Source organism: Chamaea fasciata, unplaced genomic scaffold (assembly GCF_029207755.1).
Source record: "Chamaea fasciata isolate MVZ Bird 193981 ecotype frontalis unplaced genomic scaffold, bChaFas1.0.hap1 SCAF_5, whole genome shotgun sequence".
Lineage (NCBI taxonomy): Eukaryota > Metazoa > Chordata > Aves > Passeriformes > Sylviidae > Chamaea > Chamaea fasciata.
Genome location: NW_027094090.1, coordinates 63,221,558 through 63,244,735, shown reverse-complemented (window position 1 = coordinate 63,244,735; position 23,178 = coordinate 63,221,558). Strand labels below are relative to the sequence as shown.

Genomic DNA, 23,178 nt, shown 5'->3' with positions numbered 1-23,178 from the left:
GCTTGGAGCATAAAGCAGCAGCCTCTCATGTACTGGGCGCACATTTCTGTTGCGTCTGAAAGGTGTGTAAAACAGTAAGGTCAGTCTTCAGGATCCTGCCCCAGCCTGGAAGGGCTCAAATGCTTCATTAGTGCTGTGACAACGTGGGCAGTGAGGCTGCAGATGTGTGATCTCCCCTGCCTCAGCCCTGTGCTGTGGAGAATTGCACAAGGAATGAATTGAAGCACTAACTTCTATTCCATCAGTTTAGCTTAGTTTGGGTAGTTGGTAGTGACCTGGTGTTTGCATAGGTAAACCAGAATGAAATCTTGAAATTGAAGTGTTGGATGTAGATTTTTGGATGTGAAGCAAACTGGTGCACAGAGGAGATGGAAGGGGAGGATTTCAGAGTCTCAAGTTGACCTGGCTGACATAAACTTGCAACATGTAACAGCCAAAATGTCCTTACCTTGAGGCTTCGATGCCAGCTTCCACCTCCACTGGGCTTTTGCCACCCTTCTTACCCACAGCATTCCCTTTAAACCTCTGTGTTTCTAATGGATGTGAGGCTCTGTGCCTCCATCACCCTTGCTGCCCAATTACCACTGTATGTGGGCACTTCTCCCACTTGCAAGGCTGGAGCAGGGAACCTGTAGGGAGTGGAAGGGTGCAGAGGCACTGATGCAGCCCAGGTCCTGCAGCACTGGGAGAGACCGTGGGGTTGAATGCTCTGCTCCTGAAATCCAAAGCAGGTGTCTTCAGCCTATGATATTTCTTGCCTGCTTTCTCCTTGGAAAAGAGGTGCATGGTTGGGGACAGCAGTACTGGCTGGGCTTTGTTATCAGGCTGTGCTCTGCCTGCAGCAACCCCTGGAAGGGACCACTCACCCCATTGGTGTGCCGGGCCATTACCAGTCCTGACAGGGAGGTAGGAGACAGTCTGGGAGCCCTCCCAAAGCATATCCACATGGTTTGTTAGCTCAGTGGCTTTTCCTTCCAACACTGAAATTTGACAGAAGTAGCCAGAGACCAGAACTGCTGGCTGGGTGGGTGTTGAATGTAGCTTTGCTATGTCCTTGAGTCTCTGGTCTGCTGCAAATTACCTTTCTGGCTCAGTTGTACAACTCTTGGCTCCAATATTCAGACTCAGCCATCAGCTAATCCTAGGTGTTTCCTAGAAGAGCAGGTAGCAGGATTCTGGCAGGCAGGTATGGGGGAACTGGCTCCATACAGCTTTTATCCCTTCATTCCTCCTGCAGCAGGTGGGGAAATGACTGGGCTGCTTTGAATATAGTTATCTCTTAAGGGCATGTCACAAGCTGTGTGTTACCCCAGGAGAAAAGGATGGTGAGATCATTATGGGAAAGGAAAGGCCTTTGGAGTGATGGAGTCAATGCTACTCGCTGTCCTGGCCTTTCCTCCTGCCTGCCCTTGGCAGACCAGGGGAGAGGGAGGCAGGGTGGTCTTGCAGATGACTCTGCTCTTCAGGAATCTCCTGCTATAAAGCTTGACACTGTCTCTGGGTCCTTAGGAACCTGGGACAGGCTCCCAGCACAGCATTCCGGCAGTGCCCTTTCTGTCTAGAGTGGGACATGTGCCAGTCCAATACGAAAAGCAGAAATGATGCCATCAGTGGCACCCACAATAGTACCTGACCCAAAATAGCTTCCTAGGAAAAAGCAGGGAGGCTGATTAGGTTAGACAAGCCTGAAAGAGAGCAAGAAGTCCAGCTGATGATTGACAGGTGTAGGTTTGTGGGCAGGGGCTATAAATCCCCTGGGTGAACTCTCCAGCTACCCTTTGGGGAAAGGCAAGGCTGCAGGAAGTACTCGGGACCTGTCTTTGGTGAACCATGGGGCTCAGTGACCAGGAATGGCAGCAAGTCCTGACCGTCTGGGGAAAGGTGGAGTCTGACCTCGCTGGCCATGGCCATGAAATTTTAATGAGGTAGGCAAGGAACTTCACTTCTAAGAGTAAAGCTGACAGCTTTTGATGAGAGACATGCTTGTCAGTGTTGTTATTTCAATAAGGTGTTTTCTTTCTTGTAGGATGGAGGTTTTTCCATTGCTATTTTCTGGGTTAAAAGTTACCCACTGTGTAAAGAGGCTGTACTTCTGTCTCTCCATCTCTCTATGGGTGCAGGAGCAGACTAGTGCTGCTTTTAACACACGGCTGTGCTTTGTCTCTCTGCCTCTGGTGGCCAAGCTCTGCTTTGGATCCTCACTTCCCAAGCACTACAGTGAGGAATGCTGGAGTGAAGTGTGTGTCATGGGGCTTCAGATGCTCTGCAGAAAGGATGTGGGGAGGCAGAGAAGGAATGCAAGGAGAGGAACATCACCTCTGTAGCAGTTTTCTTGGAATCTACTTCAGTAAAATTAGCTGCAAAGTACCTGAGTGTTTCCCTCTCCCCACCTTAGTCTCACCTGGCAGAGCCCTGCCCATCCTGCTTTTTGACCAGAAATGTGTGTGATAACACTTGTCCACTACCTCATGATGAATTTGAGGTCTGAGTATGAAATGAGGCACATCCTTCCCCTTACTTCCCTCCTCCATTATTCTGATGTCAGAAGTGCTCATAAGGTCTCCAACTGAGAGGATCCCATCCTCCATGCTGTCCTTGTGATCCTGGCACTCAGAGTGGTAAGCAACCCAGATACTGCAAAGTGGGAAAGAACATTAGGTGGACACTGGAGCCTAGGTTGTCCCTTAAGACCAGAGAGGATGCAGACTTTTAGGAAATTCTCTTCAGCTCTCCTCTCAGACTGTGCACATCCAAATGTGCTGGAAGGGTACAGACACTGAGTAGTGGGGATCTGGCACCTACTTGGGATTTTCTACCTTAAGTATGGCTAAGGCAAGGAGCCCACACATCCAGGCGTACCTACTGCAAAGCTTTGAAAAATGTTTTTCAAAGATAAGCCAAAGCAGGAGGCTGTTTTCCTTACCTGCTTTATCATGTCCTAGATCAGCTGCATTTGAAGGGAAGGGAACTGAGTGGGAATGAAGTGGGTGGAAGTGTGATGGATTTCCCCTCTTGTGGTCCAGAGCAGGCATGCTGAAAGGGTAGCAGGAACTTGAGCCATCCTCACCCATCCGTCTCTGAGGTGGCTACATTGGCTCTGAATTTGCCACATGCTAGTAAAAGCAGTTCCAAATGGAAAAGTAATACCATTTTTCTCTCAAGTATCACTGAGTAGAGCATGGCATTAAATAAGTAAATAAATATCACCCTGTGACTTTGTGCTCCTCTGCCAGCCCAGATCTCCAAGGAGAGAGGCAAGGGAAAGAGGGTGGGGGAAAAAGGTCAGGAACCAAATTCCTCCATGTCTGCAATCATAGGGTTTTGGGGGCACAGTAAACTCTCCCATCCAGATGACATTCAAGAACACACAACCTCCAGATATAAGGGACCTGAGGCTGGGGGCTGCTCTTTTTTTCTTTTTTTCTTTTTTTTTTTGCTATGGGAAGCTCTTGCTCTCGTTTCCTGGCCAACAAATCATGGGCTGATAAGAGAGTTTTTGTGGGAGGGAGGGGTCTATAGGTTGGCTCCCTAGCAGCAGTAAATTTATGAAGACAGGCGGCTTTGTTTGCTTTTGCAAACTTTTGCTTTTTGTTTGCTTATTTTGACATGAATACAGAACTCTCCTCTCAGTATCATGACTAGCCTTGGCTCTTGACTCTGCCTTAAAACCATTGACATAATCCAGTGGATGGGTGCCAAAGAGTTATCAGAACTATATGGAAAAAATACAGGCACTTCCTCTGTTGCTCCAGTTGGACGTGTTTAGGGCAGTGTCTCTTTCATGACCGGAGGGAATGTAAATAGACAGTGGTGATCATCTTAGGAAATGGGTAAGAAGATGGGATTAAAGTCGATTGAATATTCAAAGGAAGGTATGTCAGGATCTTCTCCTCTCCAAAGTCACTCTGCTTTTGCCCACAGACTCTTTCAGGACCATCCTGAGACCCTTGATCGTTTTGAAAAGTTCAAAGGCCTGAAGACCCCTGATGCGATGAAGGGCTCTGAAGATCTGAAGAAACATGGAGCTACTGTTCTTACCCAGCTGGGCAAAATCCTGAAGGCGAAGGGTAATCATGAGGCCGAGTTGAAGCCCCTGGCTCAGACCCATGCAACCAAGCACAAAATCCCTGTCAAATATCTGGAGGTATGGAAAAGGGCAGGGAGTCTCAGTGTCTGATATGTAATGAATGTGTGCAAGACAGCTGTGTGAGAGTTGGGCTTTCATTTACTGATGACTAGTTGGACTTCTGTGAGCTCTCCCTCAAGTCCAAGATCTGTGTGTACAAGCAGGAGACACCGAAAGGGCTCACGGTGTGCAAATGGTATACGAATATCCAAGTTTAGATTTCGCATTCCAACCACCAGACACAGTGTGACCAACCTTGACAACAATAAACCAGCCCATGCAGCCTACGCATGCCTGGGAAACTGTATTACATAAGGACTGTCAGTGACCGGACACAAGGGACATACAATTTTAGAGTAAACCCTGGAGGATCCATTGGAGACCAAGACCCATAAAACTAAGTGTTATAGAAACACAGGGTATGAATTTGCAGTCTTAATGGATGAGGCAGACAAAAAGTGGAAAGGGCCATGGTCTACTCAAGGTCATGAAGCAGATCAGTGTCAGAGCTAGGAATAGAGCCCAGTGCTTCTGCCTAGCCCAGGCTCCTTACACATTAGACCTCAGTGTCTCTCCAGAGGCTGCAGGAAGGCCTACTGAATTAGCTCAGAGATATTTCCAGGCTCTGCAACCTATTTCTTAGTCTGGCTTTTCTGAAAATAAACCTTGAGTGTCCCTTCAGCTTTTCTTTCTCTCTTTCCTTCCTCTCAGTTCATTTCAGAAATCATTATCAAGGTCATTGCCGAAAAACACGCTGCAGACTTTGGGGCTGATTCCCAGGCTGCAATGAAGAAGGCTCTGGAGCTGTTCCGAAATGATATGGCCAGCAAGTACAAGGAGTTCGGTTTCCAGGGTTAGCACATACGCACAAAGGAACACCACGATGGAGGGCCTGGCCACGCATCTTTCCCCAGCGCTATTTCGGACATCTCACAATTGGCCATGTGTGGGAAAGCTTTGATGAGAGGCCAAGAGTCACTCCAGGCAGCACAGAGGCACTCAGAGCGATAACCATGATAAACTGTTGTTTCCTGGCTTCATATATACAAATGAAATATTCTGCTTTCTTAGGAAAAATAACATTAGGGGTTATCTGTGAGCTTCAGCCTTTCTTATCGCCTTTCTATCTCTCTCCCTGAAACTCAGTTCCATCTGAGAGGCAAATGGCATGGCCAAAGATGAAGGGATGTGGAGGATCAAGGGAAGTGTTGAGTGTGGTGAATGAGTGAAGGAATGACTCAAATGAGAGATGTGAGAATGGGAAGCAGGGACACAGCATCCCATTCCTCCCACAGGTGAGACTGTTAGCAGGTTACTATAGAGAGCTTCCAGCACAGTGTTACCTTGCTTTGTGGGGGTGAATGCAGCCAGTCAGTCTCCAGTGCCTGCCAGCTCTGGAGGTTTAGTTGTTAAACTTGCATTAGCAAAACTATAAAGAGCAGTACTCCCTGTGATCTGTGGGCTTCTAGCGGCTGCCACTATGCATCTGAAGGTCTCTTGCACTGAAATATGTGTTTCTCAGAAAATAAAAATCCCTGCACCAGAGTTGTGTGTTTGCTCCTGGCTGTACAAGCACCCCAGTGAGAACTAGGGGAGACGGAGAAAATGGAAAGGTGTTTTGCATACATATCTGGCTGCAGAGCAACCCTCAGGTCAGTCCTTGACCTGAGCAGCACATGGCATCTGTCTTAGCCAGGGATTCGGGGCACTCAGATGTCACCATGGGGACATGACCTGATTACCAGACCTCACAGCACAAGACAGCAGCCTCAGCTCAGTGCTTTGGAGCTGATAGATGTGCTCTCTGACTAAAGGTCGTGGCCACTGCTGTGCTGGGGGAGTGTGGTGAGGGAAGGTCCCTTGTCCATTTATGGGGAGGTGGCATGTGCAAACAGCCTTGGGTCCCAGCAGCAATGCAGGGCATTGCTCTCTCCAGGCACTGGAAAGGAGGAATGATCAGCTCAGGTGGAAGGCTGCAATGGCAGCGTAGGCTCTAAAGAACCAAACTCTGGTCTTTGAAGCCTTTTGAATTTTTGCTGAGGTGCCTCTGCAGTGCATGTTACACTCTGTTTACAGATGTACACCCACGTCCTGTGGGGGACCTTAAGGCATAGACATAATGGCGAGATGCCTCCCTCTGCCTGTCGCCCTCTTCCCATCCCAATACCAGGGGGTTGTGGCTAGGGGAAACGCATGGAAGCGACACAGCTCTCTTTTTGGTGTGGAGAAAGTAATGCACCTTATCTCACAGAGACAATGTGAGGGCAAGCACAAGGAAGAAAAATGAGGCGCTCAGTAACAGGAGCTACTAGCAGGACCTAGTTCAAGGTACTCCCTGCTACTCTGTGTGCAGTGGAGAAAGGGAAGGAGCCACTAGATCCCTTAAAAATCAATCCTGAACCAGCATGATCTGCTGTGTCTTTGGTCAGGGCAAAGGCCAAAAGAATTCTGTCTCTGAAAAGAGAAGGAACAATAAATTCCTTCCCAGAACAGTGCATATCTGATTTGTTTGCTGTTTACAAATCCTCACTTTACCTCAGGGAGCTTGCTTGGTGTTTCAACCTTTCAGAGGGGGTCACAAAGGCATATGCTGTCACCTAGATGAAGTTACAGCCAGGTGGTCCCTGGCTTAAGCAGTGTGCTTCGTCTGACTCCAGTCTAGTCTGTCTGGTTTTGTGGGGAGGGCAATATGTTTAATTAAGGTCTAGGATTGCTTGTCCAACACAATAAGATTTCCTGCTGGTGCCAACAGACTCTGCTTTAGGATTAAAAGCTCTGCTATAGCAGCTGCCTCCATCAGTCTGAGTGGGACTGGAGTTGTGTGGATATTTTTATGTAGGGCAGGGTGGTGGAAGAGGGAAAGTTTTCATGTGTGTTGTGCCTAGTTACCGGTTATTAGATATCTGGACTAAATGTCAGTCCATTGGGAGTGCTGACCTTCTCTCTGCCTGCCTTACCCCATTGTGTCAGTGCACTAGGGACCATCCTTAAATCTGTTGGTCAAATATGGGGACTGACAGAAGTTTTCTGGTTGTGCCTATGGCTCAGTGAAGATGTGCAAGCCGAGATGAACCAGCACGTTCAAGTACCAGTAACAGTGAAGGTAACTCCAGCAGGCTCAGTGATTTGGGGTACTTGCGGTGAAATCCGCATCTCTGCACCTTTGCACAGAGTATGCCATTGGCTGAGTCCTGACATGACTGCAGGGATATACGTAATTCCCACAGAGCCTATAAAACTGCAATGGTCCCTGCTTTAAGGGCAGGGAAAGTTTGATAGGGCAAAGGGGATGGCAGGGAAAGGATTTTTTAGCTCTGTGCTGTATTGATTCAGAGTCCTTGCTGGACCCTTTCACTCTGCTGCTAGCATGTAAATCTCTTCTGGTTCATATATGGGACAAAGTCCTTCAGTGGAGATAAACCATATCAGTGCAAGCCCAGACATTTTCCTCCTTCCTTTCCAGAAATAGCTTTACATCAGGTGGATGGGTCCCAGGGACTTGTCCCCAGCCCCCCTCCCCGTTGGGACCATGTGGTGTCGCATACACATTCCCAGTCACACGATGGGGTGTGGATTGTGTGGCTGCCAGCCTCCTTGCTCCAGCACGTAGGCACCGACTGTGGCCAGGTCATGCTTGTGGCCCCTCTCCCTGCTGCTGTTTCCATTGCACGGCAGAACTCGCCATGGCACCGAGCCACTGACCTGTCCGGGCTCCCTTGGGTTTCGGTGTCAGATACCAGCCACTCATCACAATCTCAGATGACAGGAGCAGGCCCACACTTCCCAGACGCTGTGCAAATGAGCTGTCAGCCCCAGCTAGGGTGCAACAACACTGCAGGCTGTGCTGCCTGTCCCCCTTGTCTTTCCCTCTGCCTGCTGATCCTGCCTGACTCCAATACACCTGCCAACACCAAGTGGCATCACAGAACAAGTGCTGGGGACCATACTATTATTCCTGTGATCTGTCTCTTGGTCACCTCAGTGGGAGAAAGGAATAGGGCTCCGATGACTAATTATGTTAAATATTTAGCACATTAGTATGAAGCTTGTGACATTCTTCATATTTGCATCTCCCTGTAGGGCTAATGGGAGGAAAGGGCAGGGATGCTTCTAGTCCATGTAATAGTCACTGAACAGATAAGTCTGGTTTCTGGGAATTGAAGCACAGAGTGCCTGAAGGATGTAATGCCTATATGACATTAATTTAATAAGGAGACAAATGCTCGCCTATACTACATGCTTTCAGATGAGGATTATTTTTGACATGATCCCTATAGTTTCTACCACCTGGCCGAAACCTGTCCTGTATGTTATGCCACCGAGGAAAAGAAATAGTGGAACCGGGTGGTTTTTTTGATGTAGACATGCTTGCCCATAACATTTTTTCCAGAAGGTGCATGGCATCAGAGAATGTTCTCCTTCTTCCTGGACTCATTCATCTCAGGTTTGCTCAAGGTTGCTTTTCCAGGCTGTGCAGGGCTTAACAATCAGAGTCTGTACTACTTCTCAGACTGAGTGCACACACAGACACAGAGATACACACACATATCTATACACAAGCACCAGCTTCAAAACACACATCATAGCAAAGCCCATCTGTCAAAATCCTTCAGATTCCAGCATTCTTGTGCATCAGTTCTTCATCTGAAAGGATGATACATACCAGTTCTCACATTGTGTACAAATTAAGTACAGCCTTGAAATAGCTACGGTCTAACTAAGTGGGAAGACAGACTATGCAAGGACGAGGCACCTGGGGAGTACTGGTGGGTAGTAGGGCTGTTAAATTTCAAGAAGTTGTGCCAACAGAGTCAAGGAAGTCACCTGTAACGAAAGTAAATGAGAAGAAAAACTCAATCGACCTCTTTTATCCAACAGCCTAATAAATGAGCATTTATGAACGTGAAAGAGTCACAACAGTGCACTGTTCTTAACCAGAACATAAATCCCTCCCTCCCCTGTGATCACAGGCACAACAAGCCTGTCTCCCAGTCCTATGACTTCTATAAAATCCTTATCCAAATGTCAGCAAAGGTGACCTTGTGGCTTTTTAAAGCAGTACTTTATAGTCACTTGACTGCACTTTACCAAAGTCCTTTCCCAGTTTGGCTTTCGTGCCCTGCAAATAAATAAACAGAACAGGTTGCCTTCACCTTCCCCTCCAGCCCTGAAGTGACCACCCATGATAAGCCATGTCAGACAGGCAGGTCTGGGGCTCTCCTGGGCAAGGAAAGGGAAGCTCTGGCATGGGGCATGCCAGCATATCTGGTAGTTGCATGAACACGGCAATGTGTATTTGGGATGGGGAAGGATACATACTGGTGTGTATCTTAGCTGCGCCTTATGTTTGGAGGACAGCTTAAAGGAAATTATGCCTGTTTCCTTTTCCCTTGTCTAAGGAAAGCTCAGTATGAATGCAGCTGCTGGGTGCCCGATCTTATTTTAGATTGTCCTTAAAGCAGGTTCAAATGTTCAAGTGTCAGAATAGGTTTGGGTGGAAGACCTTCTGTATTACTAGTACTTAATTCTCTATGTCTCCATGTTTAGCTTGTGGATCTTCCATTACATATATTTTATATATATATATATATATATATATATATATATATATATATATATAATTTGTGTATATATATATATGTATATATATATATATGTATGTATGTATGTATTATATATATGTATTATATAAATAAATTGTGCTTTTATTAAGTGTTTTTATCTTCTGTCCTTCCTTAACATATTTCCTTACTCAAGATAAATTCCAGCATCCAAGCTCTCGCCAGAGGGGTGGAAAATTCCTGGAGCTGATACCCTCATCCAGATCTGGGCTTGCTCTGCTCAGGGCTTGCATGACATCAGGCTTGTCCTCTTGGTAAGCCTTGGGGTTATCGGGAGAGTTAGCTGATACAGTGTCAAAGTGAGTCTGTGTTTTTTCACTCAGCAGGATGAATAGTCTGATGCCCTTTGAGGGATGCCATGGATTAACTGTGAGTTGGTTGGGTATGAAGGAGTAAAAATACCACAGAGTTTTGTTGAAACCAGCCATATGGTGTCTCTGCAGAGTCTGTGGCTGAGCAAAGGGTTTGCACCAGTCATGCTCAGACAAGCTGTCCAGAGATGGTGGAAAAGGAGGCAGAGCACCCCAAGTGCCACACTTGCAGCCCTCAGCTCCCCCTCTGAGGGCAAACGAATCTGTGGGGTTTGTAAGGAAGAAAGAAAAATGAAATACAGGTGGGAAATGAGGCACAACGTCTTTCCCCCCCCAGGCTATTTACTCTGTTAGTGCCTCCTGAAGTGCAATAGCACCATTTTGACAACCCTTCTGCTCTAATGCAATGGAGGGAGTCTCCTAACTCAAGCTGCTAATTGGTGTGCTTTTGTATGGGATGAAAGATGGAGTTTTCTCATGGTACTAAGATTATGGATGTCATGCTTTCACAAAGCTGGCCCAAAAATCATGAGAAAGAAACTTTTTGCACATTTTGTTTTTGCCATGATAATAGCATGTATTGCTAACTCAACTAATTCCCCAGGTAATTTTAACATGTCACTTTTAAACTGGCATCCCTATGTCTTTTGCTATGTTCCCTCTACAGATGAGAAATGATCCCTCAGTGCATAAAGTCATCATTTTTTTTTCATTTTCAGTCAAAATCCTCTGTCCTGAAATGGAGTTCTTCAGAACAGTCACAAATTGCTAGCTCATAACAAGAAGAGTAATTAGAAAATAATTCTTAACATATGTCCTACTATGGTTTTTCTAGTTGAGCAGTCATAGCTTCCTTATCTGTTTTAGATCAGAAACTTGTTGACTGTAAGTGTCATCTGGGACAAGCTCTGTTATAATTTCTAATGGTAATTAAGAACTGAGTTTCCTCCAGTTTAAAACTCTCGGTCTATAAAATACCGAAAATATGCCTGAGTTATTTGCTCTACTGCTCTTAGCCTAGACCTTAGTTAGAGGCCTATCTATGCTTTCCATCTACAGTACTGTGCAATTAAGCCCATTTCAAAGAGGGTAAACTCAGGCAGGGAGGCACAAGCATATTGTTTTCAGGTTTTTTCAGTCAGCTGTCTACTAGGCCAGGCTGCTGACAGCAGGGCAGTGGATGTTTGTGATCTTTTTGTGTAGGAAGACCTATGAAGTTATGCTATCTGCCAGTGAGCAGTTCTTGCTTTGAAGTGGTTCCATTTTAGCAGTTGTGAAAGGACATCATGTATATAGACATGCAGTCACAATGCAGGTGTGGTGTAAATAGCCCAATAGATTACAGATGCTGCATGCAAACCGAAGCAGTCTAAGGACTTTGGGGCTGAACTTGAAATGGAGTTCTCTGGAGATGAACTGTGAACTGTGGTGGCATTTGGGAGATCACTAATCTTCTCACTTCCAAAGAAAAGAAGACTCCCAGACTAAGATAATAAAGGACATGGACATCTAAATATGTCACCAGCAGAAGAGAGGTCCCTAAATCCTAGTCTATGAACCTCAGATCTTTCTGTGTAATTATTCACATGCTTACAACTTCATCTGTAATCCCCCCCTTGACTTCTAACATTTTATCACCATCTTGGGTGGGTCTAAGCCATCCAGGGTTCATTTGTCTAACTTAATTTATAATCCACAGAAGTGACCTTCTTCTGTCTACTTTGGCAGATCCAGTCATATTTTGCCTAATCTGGCCTCCAAAAAATGCTGTTCCAACTACCTCCATCCAATAGCGTGATTAGTGAACAAGGTTCAGGTGCATGCCTGTTATGACATAGATAATTCAGCTCATAGTCCTTTGGTCTTTTAAAAATGAGCTGTGCCTTTCCATTTTGGAAAGGGCTTGCCTTCCGGAGACCAGGTTTCAGTGATGGAACCCTGCCTGACTCGTGTGCCTAGGCTCTAATGGAGAAGGCTTAAAAAAACCAAAAAAACAAAAAACCAAAAAAAACCCCACAAAACAAAACAACAAAACAAAAAACCATGTGCTGGTTTTCATACCAACTGTACTTAGCAAGCCCTCCTCACTCAACACATGTCTGGCTGAATCCTTTTAAACCACCAAACTCTCTATTGGTGTGCTGGAGTCTGGGCAAGTGGCTCAGCCTGGAGTATTTCCACTCCAGCAACCAGGGTTGTCTAAACGCCTTCATATACCTTTGGGGCTGTTACAGTCTTAATGGGACCACTCCTTCCCAAGGGGATTCTCTTTGAGAAGAAAAATGGAGAGAGGAGAGAGAAGATATTTGCAAAGCATGAGGTATCTGCTTGGGAACAACCACCTATGTGACAGCCTGCCGTGTGATGTTCAGAAAGTCTGGGGCTGTTTTTTCTGCGAGCTATGCTTCCAACCTCTCCTCCCACTTCATTGACAGTAACATCTGGATCTACCAGCACTCACAGTTCTCTTTGGAAGAGTGTGAGTGCAACAAGAGAAAGAGGGTTTTCTTTCCTTATTGCTCTGTTTTGAGGATAGCTTGCAGCTGTGCCTGGCTGGAAGGAATGTACAGATTTCATGGAGGATGGTTGAGAAACATTTCCTTTCCTAACTGCATCACATCCCTGTTCATACACACAGTGGCTCATAACTGGGAAGTTTTCAGTTCAAATTCTTCTGGCAACATGGAGTAGGGAAAAAAATAGAAATCAAGGCAATGCTTTTTCTTTTCATCTACAGTCAGGTTGGAGAGAGACAATGCTGCATCGCCCTCAGTAAAAGGATTAATTATGGAGAAAAGTGTGTTAGAGCCTCTCAGTGTTAGAAATAGACCAAAACAGAGTAAGTGCTGCAGACTACAGCATCCTTTCAAGTACTGGTGTTGCTGAGATAAGAGATAATACATACTAGAGAGTGTCTATTGAGAGAGAGGAGAGACACATCATTGTATCTTGAGGGCAGAGCATATTAGAAATAAAATCAAATAACAACCTTTCTTTGGGCATTTCATTTCCCTCCTGTTGGAACTGCTTACCTACAGTTACCTACAATTAGGTCTGTGATGAGAGTGCATGTGTGTGGGTGTGTGTATATGTACGGCACAATTACAGTTAATACACAGAACTAAATGTTTTGTTCTGGAGCCCCAAACGTACATGCCCTCTCAATACTCATCAATTTCAGTGGGTGTAAGACCTTTCAAAGACCTAGATTCATACAGCAAATTCTTTGCCACAGGCTTAGGATTAGTGATTTCTTTCTGCTCATGATGCAGTACAAACTTGGAAATCAGCTCTGCATCTATTCATCAGCTGAAGTATCAGCCCCTTTTATTAGTGCCTTTTGTGGCAATAACTATGATCTATTTAAAGCCTTCAAACTGCAATTCCCCACAGCAGATGTAGTGGAAGCAGATAGCCATGGAAATCAGTCAAAATGAGCTTGTGTTGCTGTGCAAAGGGTGGGCTTCATTCTGCTCAGCAACAGTTACCCAATTCCTACCACATGGGCTTTGGCTCCTTCTTTGGTAGTTTGGGACTTGATGCTAGGTTTCCTGGGGAAGTTTTGCTGCCATTTATAGTCCCTGCTTCATATTTAATTCTCTTTAATTTCTCCCCCTTACAGGGCATTCAAGGGGGAGACACTGCTCTTCTTGTGACCTAGCTCTGCATCCTCAAAGATGTAATGGCTAAATACATGTGGTATGACTGCCAGCCATAGTCCAGGGTTAACATCAGCAAACTCATTCTCATCTCAGCAAGTGATCCTTAAACAAGAACTGTGAAGCCGCATAGGTTGGTAAGTGTTGCAGGAAACCAGGGGGCCCCAGCCAGATACTTTTATGTGGGGAAACTGTTGAGATGCTTTGGTTTGTTTGTTATTTTTTTTCCTTAATAAACCATTTTATTTAACTCTCATCCTTTGTACTTGGCTGACAGGTGTCAGAGCTGGCCAGGTTCAGGGCTTCTCTGCCTGGTATGATACCATAGATGGCTATTAAGAATTCTGGATAGGGAATTTTCTGGTACAAATTATTATGTAGAACAAGGCTCATATTTACAACAAGAGTTGTTCCCTGTAAGGCTGCTCTTATTGGAGTGGGACTGGAGCAAACCAAGAAAAGAGCAAAAGATGCACTAGGTATGCCTAAGAAGGCAGAGTCCTTGCAGTGTATGCAGACCCTTGCAGGAGTGGTCAAAAGTCCATACAAAAGTCCATAGAAAACCTCAAAAGTCCATACAGGGACTAAAGCTATTCAATATTAGTACAATTTAATAGTAATGGCACAGCAGTGGGATCAAGTGCATCCTCAGCAATTTTGCAGATGACACCAAGCTGAGTGGTGCAGTTGACATACTAGTGGCAGGGGATGATACCAAGTTCTGCTCCAGTCTTAAGCTGTATACTGTCATGTCCTGAGAAAACTATTCTGTGGAGGAATTAATGCAACTCCCCAGTACAGCCTAAACTAGTTGTCATGACATTGCTTGTTCATTTGTTTATTCTTCCCTGAGGAACTGGGATTTGGCCTGTGACAGAGATAGAAATGGGAAGCATATTTGCCCACCCAGGCTGCAGAGAAAGAGTGTAAATGATGATATTAGTCAAGTAGCAGTTTGAGTCATGTTTAGTACCACAGCACAGCTGGGTCAAGAAGAAATCCTCTGGGAAACTGAGCAAGGAAAAATGGGAAAAAAAAAACCAACCAAACAACTAGCACTGACTAGTTCTTCTTTCTTGTCATTATTTCCTGGGGATGTTGTCACATGCTTTACTGGAAGAGATATTGTTTGGCCTAACTACAAGGGATTTCTTCCTTTCCACTCTTCAGTAAATCCTAAAGTTCTTTTCAAACCAAGATTGCTATAAAGCTGGAATTCCTGGTTCAGACTCTTTCTTCCATTCAGTTAATTCTTACTATCCAATGTCCCAGATGTGAAACAGCTGCTTTACACAGCAGCATCTAGCGAGATGTTGGAGATCTGATGAGACACTGAAATGAGAACTGGAACCGGGGAAGGGACATTTATATCTTCAGATTCAACCTGCTTCTTTATTGCAGACATAGTAATGGGCTGTGTCATTCTGCATTCAGATGACTGGCTTCAGAGTTTCATTGTAGAGCATCTTCCCCAGCCTGACACAGGACATCATTTATTTAAAAAAAAAAAAAAAAAATCCTTCCTTCCTCAATGAAAATCTTTTGATCCATTTGAGGCATTATCTTTATTATAATTGGTGGATGAATGACTGAGTGTTCGGATACAGCACAAAAGACCAAAGATAAATAGTCTGTGCTCTGTAGACAACCTTGCTGAGCTGACATTTGTTGCCAGTAAGGGTTGCACTGAGATAATTTCCCAATAAGCTAAAATTAATCTGTTTAACTCCCCATGAATGTAAAAAAATAAGAGCATAACTATAATTCCTTAAATCACCTGAATGTCTTCTGCTGGAAGTTCACCTTTGCATTGACATAACTGTTACAGAAGACTACATCCAGTTTTGCAGTGCAGTTTCTAAAGTTCCTCTAGAAAAGCTGGGTATAAGCACAGCCTGCCTGACATGCAGCTGTTGACTCCTGCTGTTTCTCTTGTACGCTTAATCTGCTCCAGAAAGGGACAGTCACTTCAACCAAGGACAGACTTCGCTCATTTGCTTCCAGATGCTCCGTCCGGCTGCACAAGGTAACGTGATATGATTTCATTACATGGCCTCATATACTCAACACAGCTTTAAACTGTACAGAAGCAACACCAGTCAGACACAAAATACACTCAAATGGATCTACTTGTTCTTCACATAACTCCTTTGGGTGGTTGTGAAACACAGCGTGCTCAGATCTTTAGGACTAGTCATCATGACACAAAGGACTTCAAAGAGTGATTCTAGCAAGTAGAAGGTGTCAAGATAAGAGGTGGCTTGGCTTACAAAACAGCCAGAGAAAGGAGATGAGCACTGCAACAAAATTGGATTTAGTTGCAGAAAATAACACCAAGTGACACACTTGACATTAGCTTCATTGTGAGCTCAACTTGAAGTTTATGGAGGAAAATTCTTCAGCCATGCTGTATTGAAGGAGAGAAAAAATGACCTCAGGTGATACAGACGCTCTCTACTATTTTCTAAAGAAAAAAAAAAAACAACAACAAAACCCAAATCTATTTTTCTAATGTCATCTGAGGACCACTTAATTATACATAAGAAAGATGTAGTGGTTGATACTGTCACAACAGACTTCCCTCGTTTTGGTAGATATAATGGGTTGGATTGCCACATTTCCAGTGAAGCCAAACAGCATTAAACCATTCCCTGGGAAAAGTTCAAATGCAAATGGTCATACTCTGTCAGGTGTGACTCATTGCATCAAGTCCAGTGACTAAGAAGGTCAAGAACAATTAATTCAGAGATGAAAGTACCAGAGCTTTCAGTTCTGCTTCTGTACTTCAGGATCCTGCTTGGAATAAAACTTGAGAACTCATTTCACCATCTTCTCTTTCTGAGCTTTGGGGTCATCATTGTTTCTCCGAATGTGAGCCCAGCACTCTGAGGTGAGCTACAGAGGACAGTGGCTGCCTGAGGGCTGCTCACAAGGACTTTTATTTTGCCTTCGCTGTTCCTTTGACCAGAATTTCCATGACTGGTCATGGAAACCCTCCTGCAACACTGCCAAGGCAAGCTGCCCATAGATGAAGAGCTTAGCGCTATCCAATTTCCCAGCTGAGAATTTTCCCACCTGGCATATGCAGCAAAGGAATGGTTACTCAGGCTTTTAGTCACAAGCACGCCACCGGACTTCACAGCGGTTAAAGCACGAGGTTTAACAAACTGACATTTGTTGAAGTGTGTTTTGTCAGAAAATTCCTCCCTGGCCCACGGGCAGAGCAGGGCCGCCGGGAGTCGCAGAAGCACTCTCGGCCTGGTGGCCGAGGGCTTGCCCCGGGAGGCACCGTGTTTGCCCGGGCCGTGTGAGGGGAGGGCGCCGCGCTTTCAACCCCGCTGCTCGGGGGTCACGACTGCCGCTGAAATGGTGGGAAGCGCTTTCCCGCCGTTTCAATTCCCTCACCCACCAAACAATCCAGTTGCACAGAATTCTGCATTTTGCGCAGGAATTTGCATTTTGGTGGCACCCCGGGGGCGGATGGAGCCGCTTCTGGGCACAGGCGGGGCCCCGGCGCGGACACGGCGCGGGGCCGTCACTGAGGGGGAGCCGCCACGAGATGGCGCCCTGGCGCCTCGCCACCCCGCCGAGGGGGCGGGTGATTTTCCTTTTTGGTTTTTGTTCGGCTTCTTTCACACCGCCCCCTTCCCCCCGCCCCAATCCCCAAATCGTCTCCCACAGACAGTCAGGGGAGCTGTGCCGAGCTGTGGGTGAGGATGGAGGGGCCTGTGCAGCGCAGAGCAGCGGTGGGAGCCCGGCCGCCAGCCGTTGTGGAGGAGTGTGAGGGATGCTCCCTGGACAGCCCCCGGCAGGGAAAACCTGCTGGCCCATCCCTTTGCTGCTCCCACACACATCCGCAGCCCCTCTCCTCACCCGCAAGAGAGGGTCAGCGCGCTGGCACAGAGCGTGCCTCAAACCCTTATTGAGCGTGGTGTAGGAGAATTCAATCTCCCCTCTCCTCCTTCCATCCTCTGCCCCCACTTGCACCTCCATCTGCCCCGCTGGCCTCTCTTGCGCTTTTGGTTGCCCTGTACCGAAGGCTCAGGCGTTTGCAGGTGAGGGACAGTGAAATGCGAGAGGGTGTAAATCCTGATGAAACCCAGTGCCAAACCAGCTGGACAACTCCAGCCCGACACTCTGGCAAAACTTGCTTTTCCAGGAGGCTTTTCAGTTCCTGGAGGCCTGGGGAGGATGGGCACCATCCTCTCCATCAAACTCCAGCATTTACTGAAGAGTGGTAGTCCTGAGCCATTGAACACGGATGAGGTCAGAAGAAAGATGTGGCACCAAAACAGACCAAGAAATCACACGTGCCTGACATGAACCTGCCCTAAGCACCTTCCCCTTCCTTTCTCCATGTCTCCTGTTGTCCTCTCCAGCTCCAAGGAAAGATTTTCCATGAGACTGTAGGAATCTCTGCTGGGCAGAACAGTCTGTTTTGTGAACTCTCATTCTTTTTTCCCCATTAGAGGTCAATTGTTTGACTGTTGGATGTACATCATCAGGGGTGTAAACTAGATCATTGCACTAACCTAATCTTAAAACTTTTTACCTCTCTTGTTTGTCCTTAAGAGCACTCAGAAACTCACAGGTCCTTCCTGCTTGGTGTTGGATCTTGAGTGCTGCAGCTTCCCTTAAAAACAGATCTTAAGTTTATTGAATTACAATGGCATGAAAGGCTTTGTGACAAAAGATGGAGTGGAAAATGTGATAGCTGTTCTGCAAATAAAAAAAATTAATAGCAGATTCTGTTCTTTCTGTATTGGGGGCTTAGTGTGTAGGAATTTACAAACTCAGTTAAAAATAAACCAACTCCAAACTGATTAACATGAAAGTTCAGTTAAAACACAAAAACAAACAAAAAACAATAACAACAAAAAAAACCCAGAAGGCTTCTAAACTGTAGGAAACAAAGTGATTTTTGGAAGCATCTTTTGCCTTAATTGGACACCTATTTCTAGATGGAGTAATTTGTGCATGGAATCCAGCTGTATGGCTTTTGTTTGGCAGCTAAATGATCAGTTCCTGAAAGTGTGAACATCATGTGGAGAACTCCATCCATGCCTTGAAAAGGACTCCTGCCTGAGCAGGGCTTTGTTGGCAGTGTCAGAGGGTGCAGAATCAAGCTGTGTTGTAATCCCTAATTGTATGTATTCATATAATGGCCTTTTAATGGTACTGGTGGGTTTGTGAGTTGTAGTTAGTGCCCCAAGAAGGGGGTAGAAGTCCATGTGCCAGGTTAGCCCAGGATCTGCTGCTTTTATGAGAGGACAGAGGAGGTGGGCCTGGGTGTAGGCAGGACAGGCACAGGGCAGCTCTGCTCCTGCCACTCCCCTTACCTCTACCAGGGCTGTTGAAGCTGGCTGGAGCTCCTGACAGACTTTGGCTAGGGGCTGATGACTAATGCTGGGAAGGGCAGCTACTGCTCCAAGTACTCTCTTTCCCCTGAATGACTGCAGGAGCATCTGTCCCTACCCTTAAGAGCTATCTCCCAGCCCTCCATTGCCTTTTACATCCTCTCCCCTTAAGGCTTCCTTTCTCACTTCAAAATTTACCTGTCCAGGCTCCTCATCCCACAGATGTCAGAACTCATGACACTCCAATGATATGGCTCTTTTAAAAGCCCAGTCCAACTCCATTGCAAACCTCCCCCACTCCCTTCCTCCATTCAACTCTCACTGCCATCAGTGGAAGTGCTGGGAGCTCACTGTTGTTTGACTTTGGGGTATTAGGGCTCTCCTGGACCCTTTTGCAAGCATTCCTAAGCCTCACTGTGCCTATTTCAGCAATATTAACAGCCTAGTTTTGCAGAAGGTGGAACCCATGCCATACAGGTAAGTCTCTGTCCTACTCCAGATAAGTCCTGCATCCAAATGCACTGAATAACCACTATGCAACACAGATATTTCTGTCACACCCCAGTCTGAGGTATAATTCCTGTTCTTCATTCTCAACTGGATAAGATTTAGGACCTTCCAACCCCCCTTTCAATTCCATAACATCCAAATTAACCCTTCACAGTATGTGAACACAGCTCCAATTCCCAGGCATGCTCAGGCTTTGGAGAGATTCCAGTTTAGTTCTTTGCAGCTCCACACCATTTCTAGCCACCACATGTCACCCCTTCTTGGGCCAACATTTAGCAGAAAACTTCTCCATCGAGCTTCCAAGATGTTGGCTGTCAACATACAGACGTGAAAACCAGCCTCCCACTCCTCGCCTTCTTTCTTCCCTACCTCTCTACAATATTGCAGAGTCCCTTGGGCTCCTGCCATGTGGAAAAAATTCCATAAAAACAATCCAGCTGTCTCTGGTACATGTATATAGATGACCTGCTTTCACAGAGACCCTCCACCAGTAGTGCAGTTTCCTGGTATATCCCTCACCCCTTCAGCCTGTGCTATTTTACTACCAAGGCACCACACAGTGGTCCTAAAAACCAATCTACCTTTTCTCTTCTCCTCCTTAAACTAGACGGTTTCTTTTTTACAAGAAATAAAAGCAGACATGAAGCCATGAGTCCTTCAAGGAAAAGATGTTTTCCTCTCCTCCTCCCTCCACCTACATGGCATGAATCTTAGGCTGTATTTCACAAGTTTGATTTGAAGGAAGCTTCTTGCTGCTGGCAGAATCTGCCTCCGCGCCCTCTCTGCTCATTCAGTGAGTGACACTAATCAGTAGTGTGGGAGGTAGGGACAATATCAAGTACCAAGGTGATTGACAAGCCTCACTCAGAAGGTACATGTACCCCAAAAGGGATGTGAGGGTGAAATAGGGTGGATCAATCAATCTCTTTGGATCATTGCCCATTGCTGGCCCAGTTTTTCATTTGAATTAATAGTTTACTGAGAAAGGGAAGGGAAGAGGAGAGGAGAGGAGAGGAGAGGAGAGGAGAGGAGAGGAGAGGAGAGGAGAGGAGAGGAGAGGAGAGGAGAGGAGAGGAGAGGAGAGGAGAGGAGAGGAGAGGAGAGGAGAGGAGAGGAGAGGAGAGGAGAGGAGAGGAGAGGAGAGGAGAGGAGAGGAGAGGAGAGGAGAGGAGAGGAGAGGAGAGGAGAGGAGAGGAGAGGAGAGGAGAGGAGAGAAGAGAAGAGAAGAGAAGAGAAGAGAAGAGAAGAGAAGAGAAGAGAAGAGAAGAGAAGAGAAGAGAAGAGAAGAGAAGAGAAGAGAAGAGAAGAGAAGAGAAGAGAAGAGAAGAAGAAACAAAGCAAGTTTTCCCCAAAAAAGCCCTATTTGTTGAAGATTTTTGAGTATTTTTGGGGTTCTTTTTCTCCTGTTAAATGAGAAAATGCCTCCATGTTAATCACAATATGGAATCTACATGAAAAATCAGACCCTGCTGGGCAGGAAAAGATCCTCTGAATTATCTCAGTGGGAGAGCTGGCACTAATTTACTGCTGTTGTGCTCCAAGTACTTCTGATGCAGAAGATGAATGGAGCTGAAAGTCTGTAATTTGACTTGCAAGTACATTTAGGCTTTTTGAATAGCATCAGCTCAGCAGTGTAAATTGGCATGAAACCCCTGACCCGTGGTTAGAGTCAGCAACCTAGCCCTGTGTGACTAGCCCTCACACCTCGTTTCTTTTTGAGCAGTCTTCCTTTCCTCCTCCCCACTACATATATTTTTTGTTACTCCAGAGCCCTAGATGTAGAAATGTGCTGCTGTTTCTCTGCTGTACCTTCCAAAAAGTTAAGCTTCATGCCTGTTGTATTTTAATCCCCTGAGTTTGGCAATGAGCCATTTAATAAACAGAGATAGAGATGAAGAAAGCAGCCAAAGCTTTGTCACAGAGATGTGAAGGATGATGTTGTTTCACACTATAAGCAGGTTGCACAAGAGGTATTTCCAAACCCTGTAGCCTTTTCTATCCTGCTCCTTGAACAATACTGTAGGCTACAGCTGTACTAAAAACTAAATGTAGGATCTTTCTTTGGCACTGAAACCAACTGGAATGGAAAGGTCTGCATTTACTTACATTAAACTGCATTACCCTCCAGAAGAATGTGGCTGTCTGCAAACTCCTTATGAAGAATTGTTCCTGGTCTGGGCTAAATCACAGACTGTTTAAAGGCATTATCTGGTAGGACCCCTCCTTGGTCTAGGTCAAAAAGTGACAGGGAATGTACTACAATTTAAGAGTGGGTGATTCAGTTCTGGAGTCTGGGAACACAACCGGGTACCATTTAATTTTTAATACAATCATGACCAAGATGTCTCTTGCTTCTGAGCATTTGATTTTGTAAATTCTATAACACAGCTTCCACCTTAAAGCCCTTTCTTTTATGTCAGGGTGGGAGTGGATAGTGGACCAGAGAAGAAGGGAAGATGGAGGCAGAATAAATCCTGATGGAGTGGAGCAAAAAAGGAACATCAAGAAGGAATCTCCCAAACAGTATCTTCTCTGCAGGGCAGAGGCTTGGGTCACTCCACCTCCTAGCAGAACATTGGAGACTGTGATTGTCCAGGTGGGAAACTCTCCCAGCTTTCTTGGTGGCTTCTGTTTTGTAGTGTCCCTTTGGCTAAGTATGCATTTGCTGTTTCTGTGACGAGGCAAGAACTCTGAAGCTGTGGTCCCCAGGCTGGGGAAAGGAGTCAAGACTTCTAGCCAAGGATGAGACATTATACTTCCAACACGTCAGTTGTCTCTTTAACCATCGTTCAGCTTCTCAACTTTTGTGGTCAAATATAAAAGACTAAATTTGGGGTATTAGTTTCCAGTGTTTTTGTTTAACATTCAGGATCGACACCTCCAGCTTTTTGGGCGTGCATCAGATTACATGGGTTAGCATGGGCTCACCCTGGCAACATGTTTTCACAGCCTAATTGGAGGCACAGACTTTGGGAATAGCTTGCATGGGCTTTTTACCTTGCTTTCGCATCAACCCAGCAAGTCATAGGCCATTGGTGCCAGCTACTACTGCTGGCCTGATGTCAAACCCCAGATCCCAGGAATAGCACTACTACTCAGTTAAAGGGGACATCTGACAGGCACACACCCTTAGGTATTTTTTTGCTCATCTGAGTTTGCTTCCCAAAGTTTCCTGTTTCCCTCTGAATTACTTCTGTTTGAGTAAAATGAAAGGTTTGGCTTTTGGGGTTTTTAAATTTTTTTTCCTGTCTCCTCCTGAGAAAGAGAGTGAAGCCTGCAGATGGCCAGAACCCGAGCTCAGGAGCACAGGGTTGGAATGCCTCTCCTGGGTCAGGGTGTCCATTTCCTGACTCCAACATCCTATCATGTCACACAAGGTCCTTCATAATGCGTCAAACTTATCTTTAAAAATAGTCAGGCTTTTGCCTCTGGTCTCTGGAACACAGGCATGAAATGAAACTTTAAAAACTATCCCAAAAAGACATTTCCTGTCCACAGGACAGACTTCATCCTGTGACAGCCCAATCTGCTTAATTCTTCCCATTTTCCCCACTTTTTTGTGTTTTCTCTTCTCTGCCCCTTCGAGGCTTCAGG

The 23,178-nt window shown here is 45.8% G+C and overlaps 1 protein-coding gene across 1 annotated transcript; it reads left to right on the top strand.

Annotated features, from left to right (window-relative positions):
- Window positions 1-1,757: 1,757 nt before the first annotated feature.
- MB (myoglobin) lies at window positions 1,758-5,671 on the top strand. Its single transcript, XM_066184015.1, has 3 exons — window positions 1,758-1,925; window positions 3,922-4,144; window positions 4,838-5,671. The coding sequence occupies exons 1-3, from the start codon at window positions 1,831-1,833 to the stop codon at window positions 4,982-4,984; spliced, it is 465 nt and encodes a 154-aa protein (XP_066040112.1). The 5' UTR covers window positions 1,758-1,830; the 3' UTR covers window positions 4,985-5,671.
- The last annotated feature ends 17,507 nt before the right edge of the window (window positions 5,672-23,178 follow it).

Coding starts and splice junctions, on each gene's coding strand:
- MB (XM_066184015.1), top strand. CDS start 1,831: ATGGGGCTCAGTGACCAGGAATGGCAGCAAGTCCTGACCGTCTGGGGA. Junction 1,926..3,921: donor GGCCATGAAATTTTAATGAG/GTAGGCAAGGAA, acceptor TTTTGCCCACAG/ACTCTTTCAGGACCATCCTG. Junction 4,145..4,837: donor TCCCTGTCAAATATCTGGAG/GTATGGAAAAGG, acceptor CCTTCCTCTCAG/TTCATTTCAGAAATCATTAT.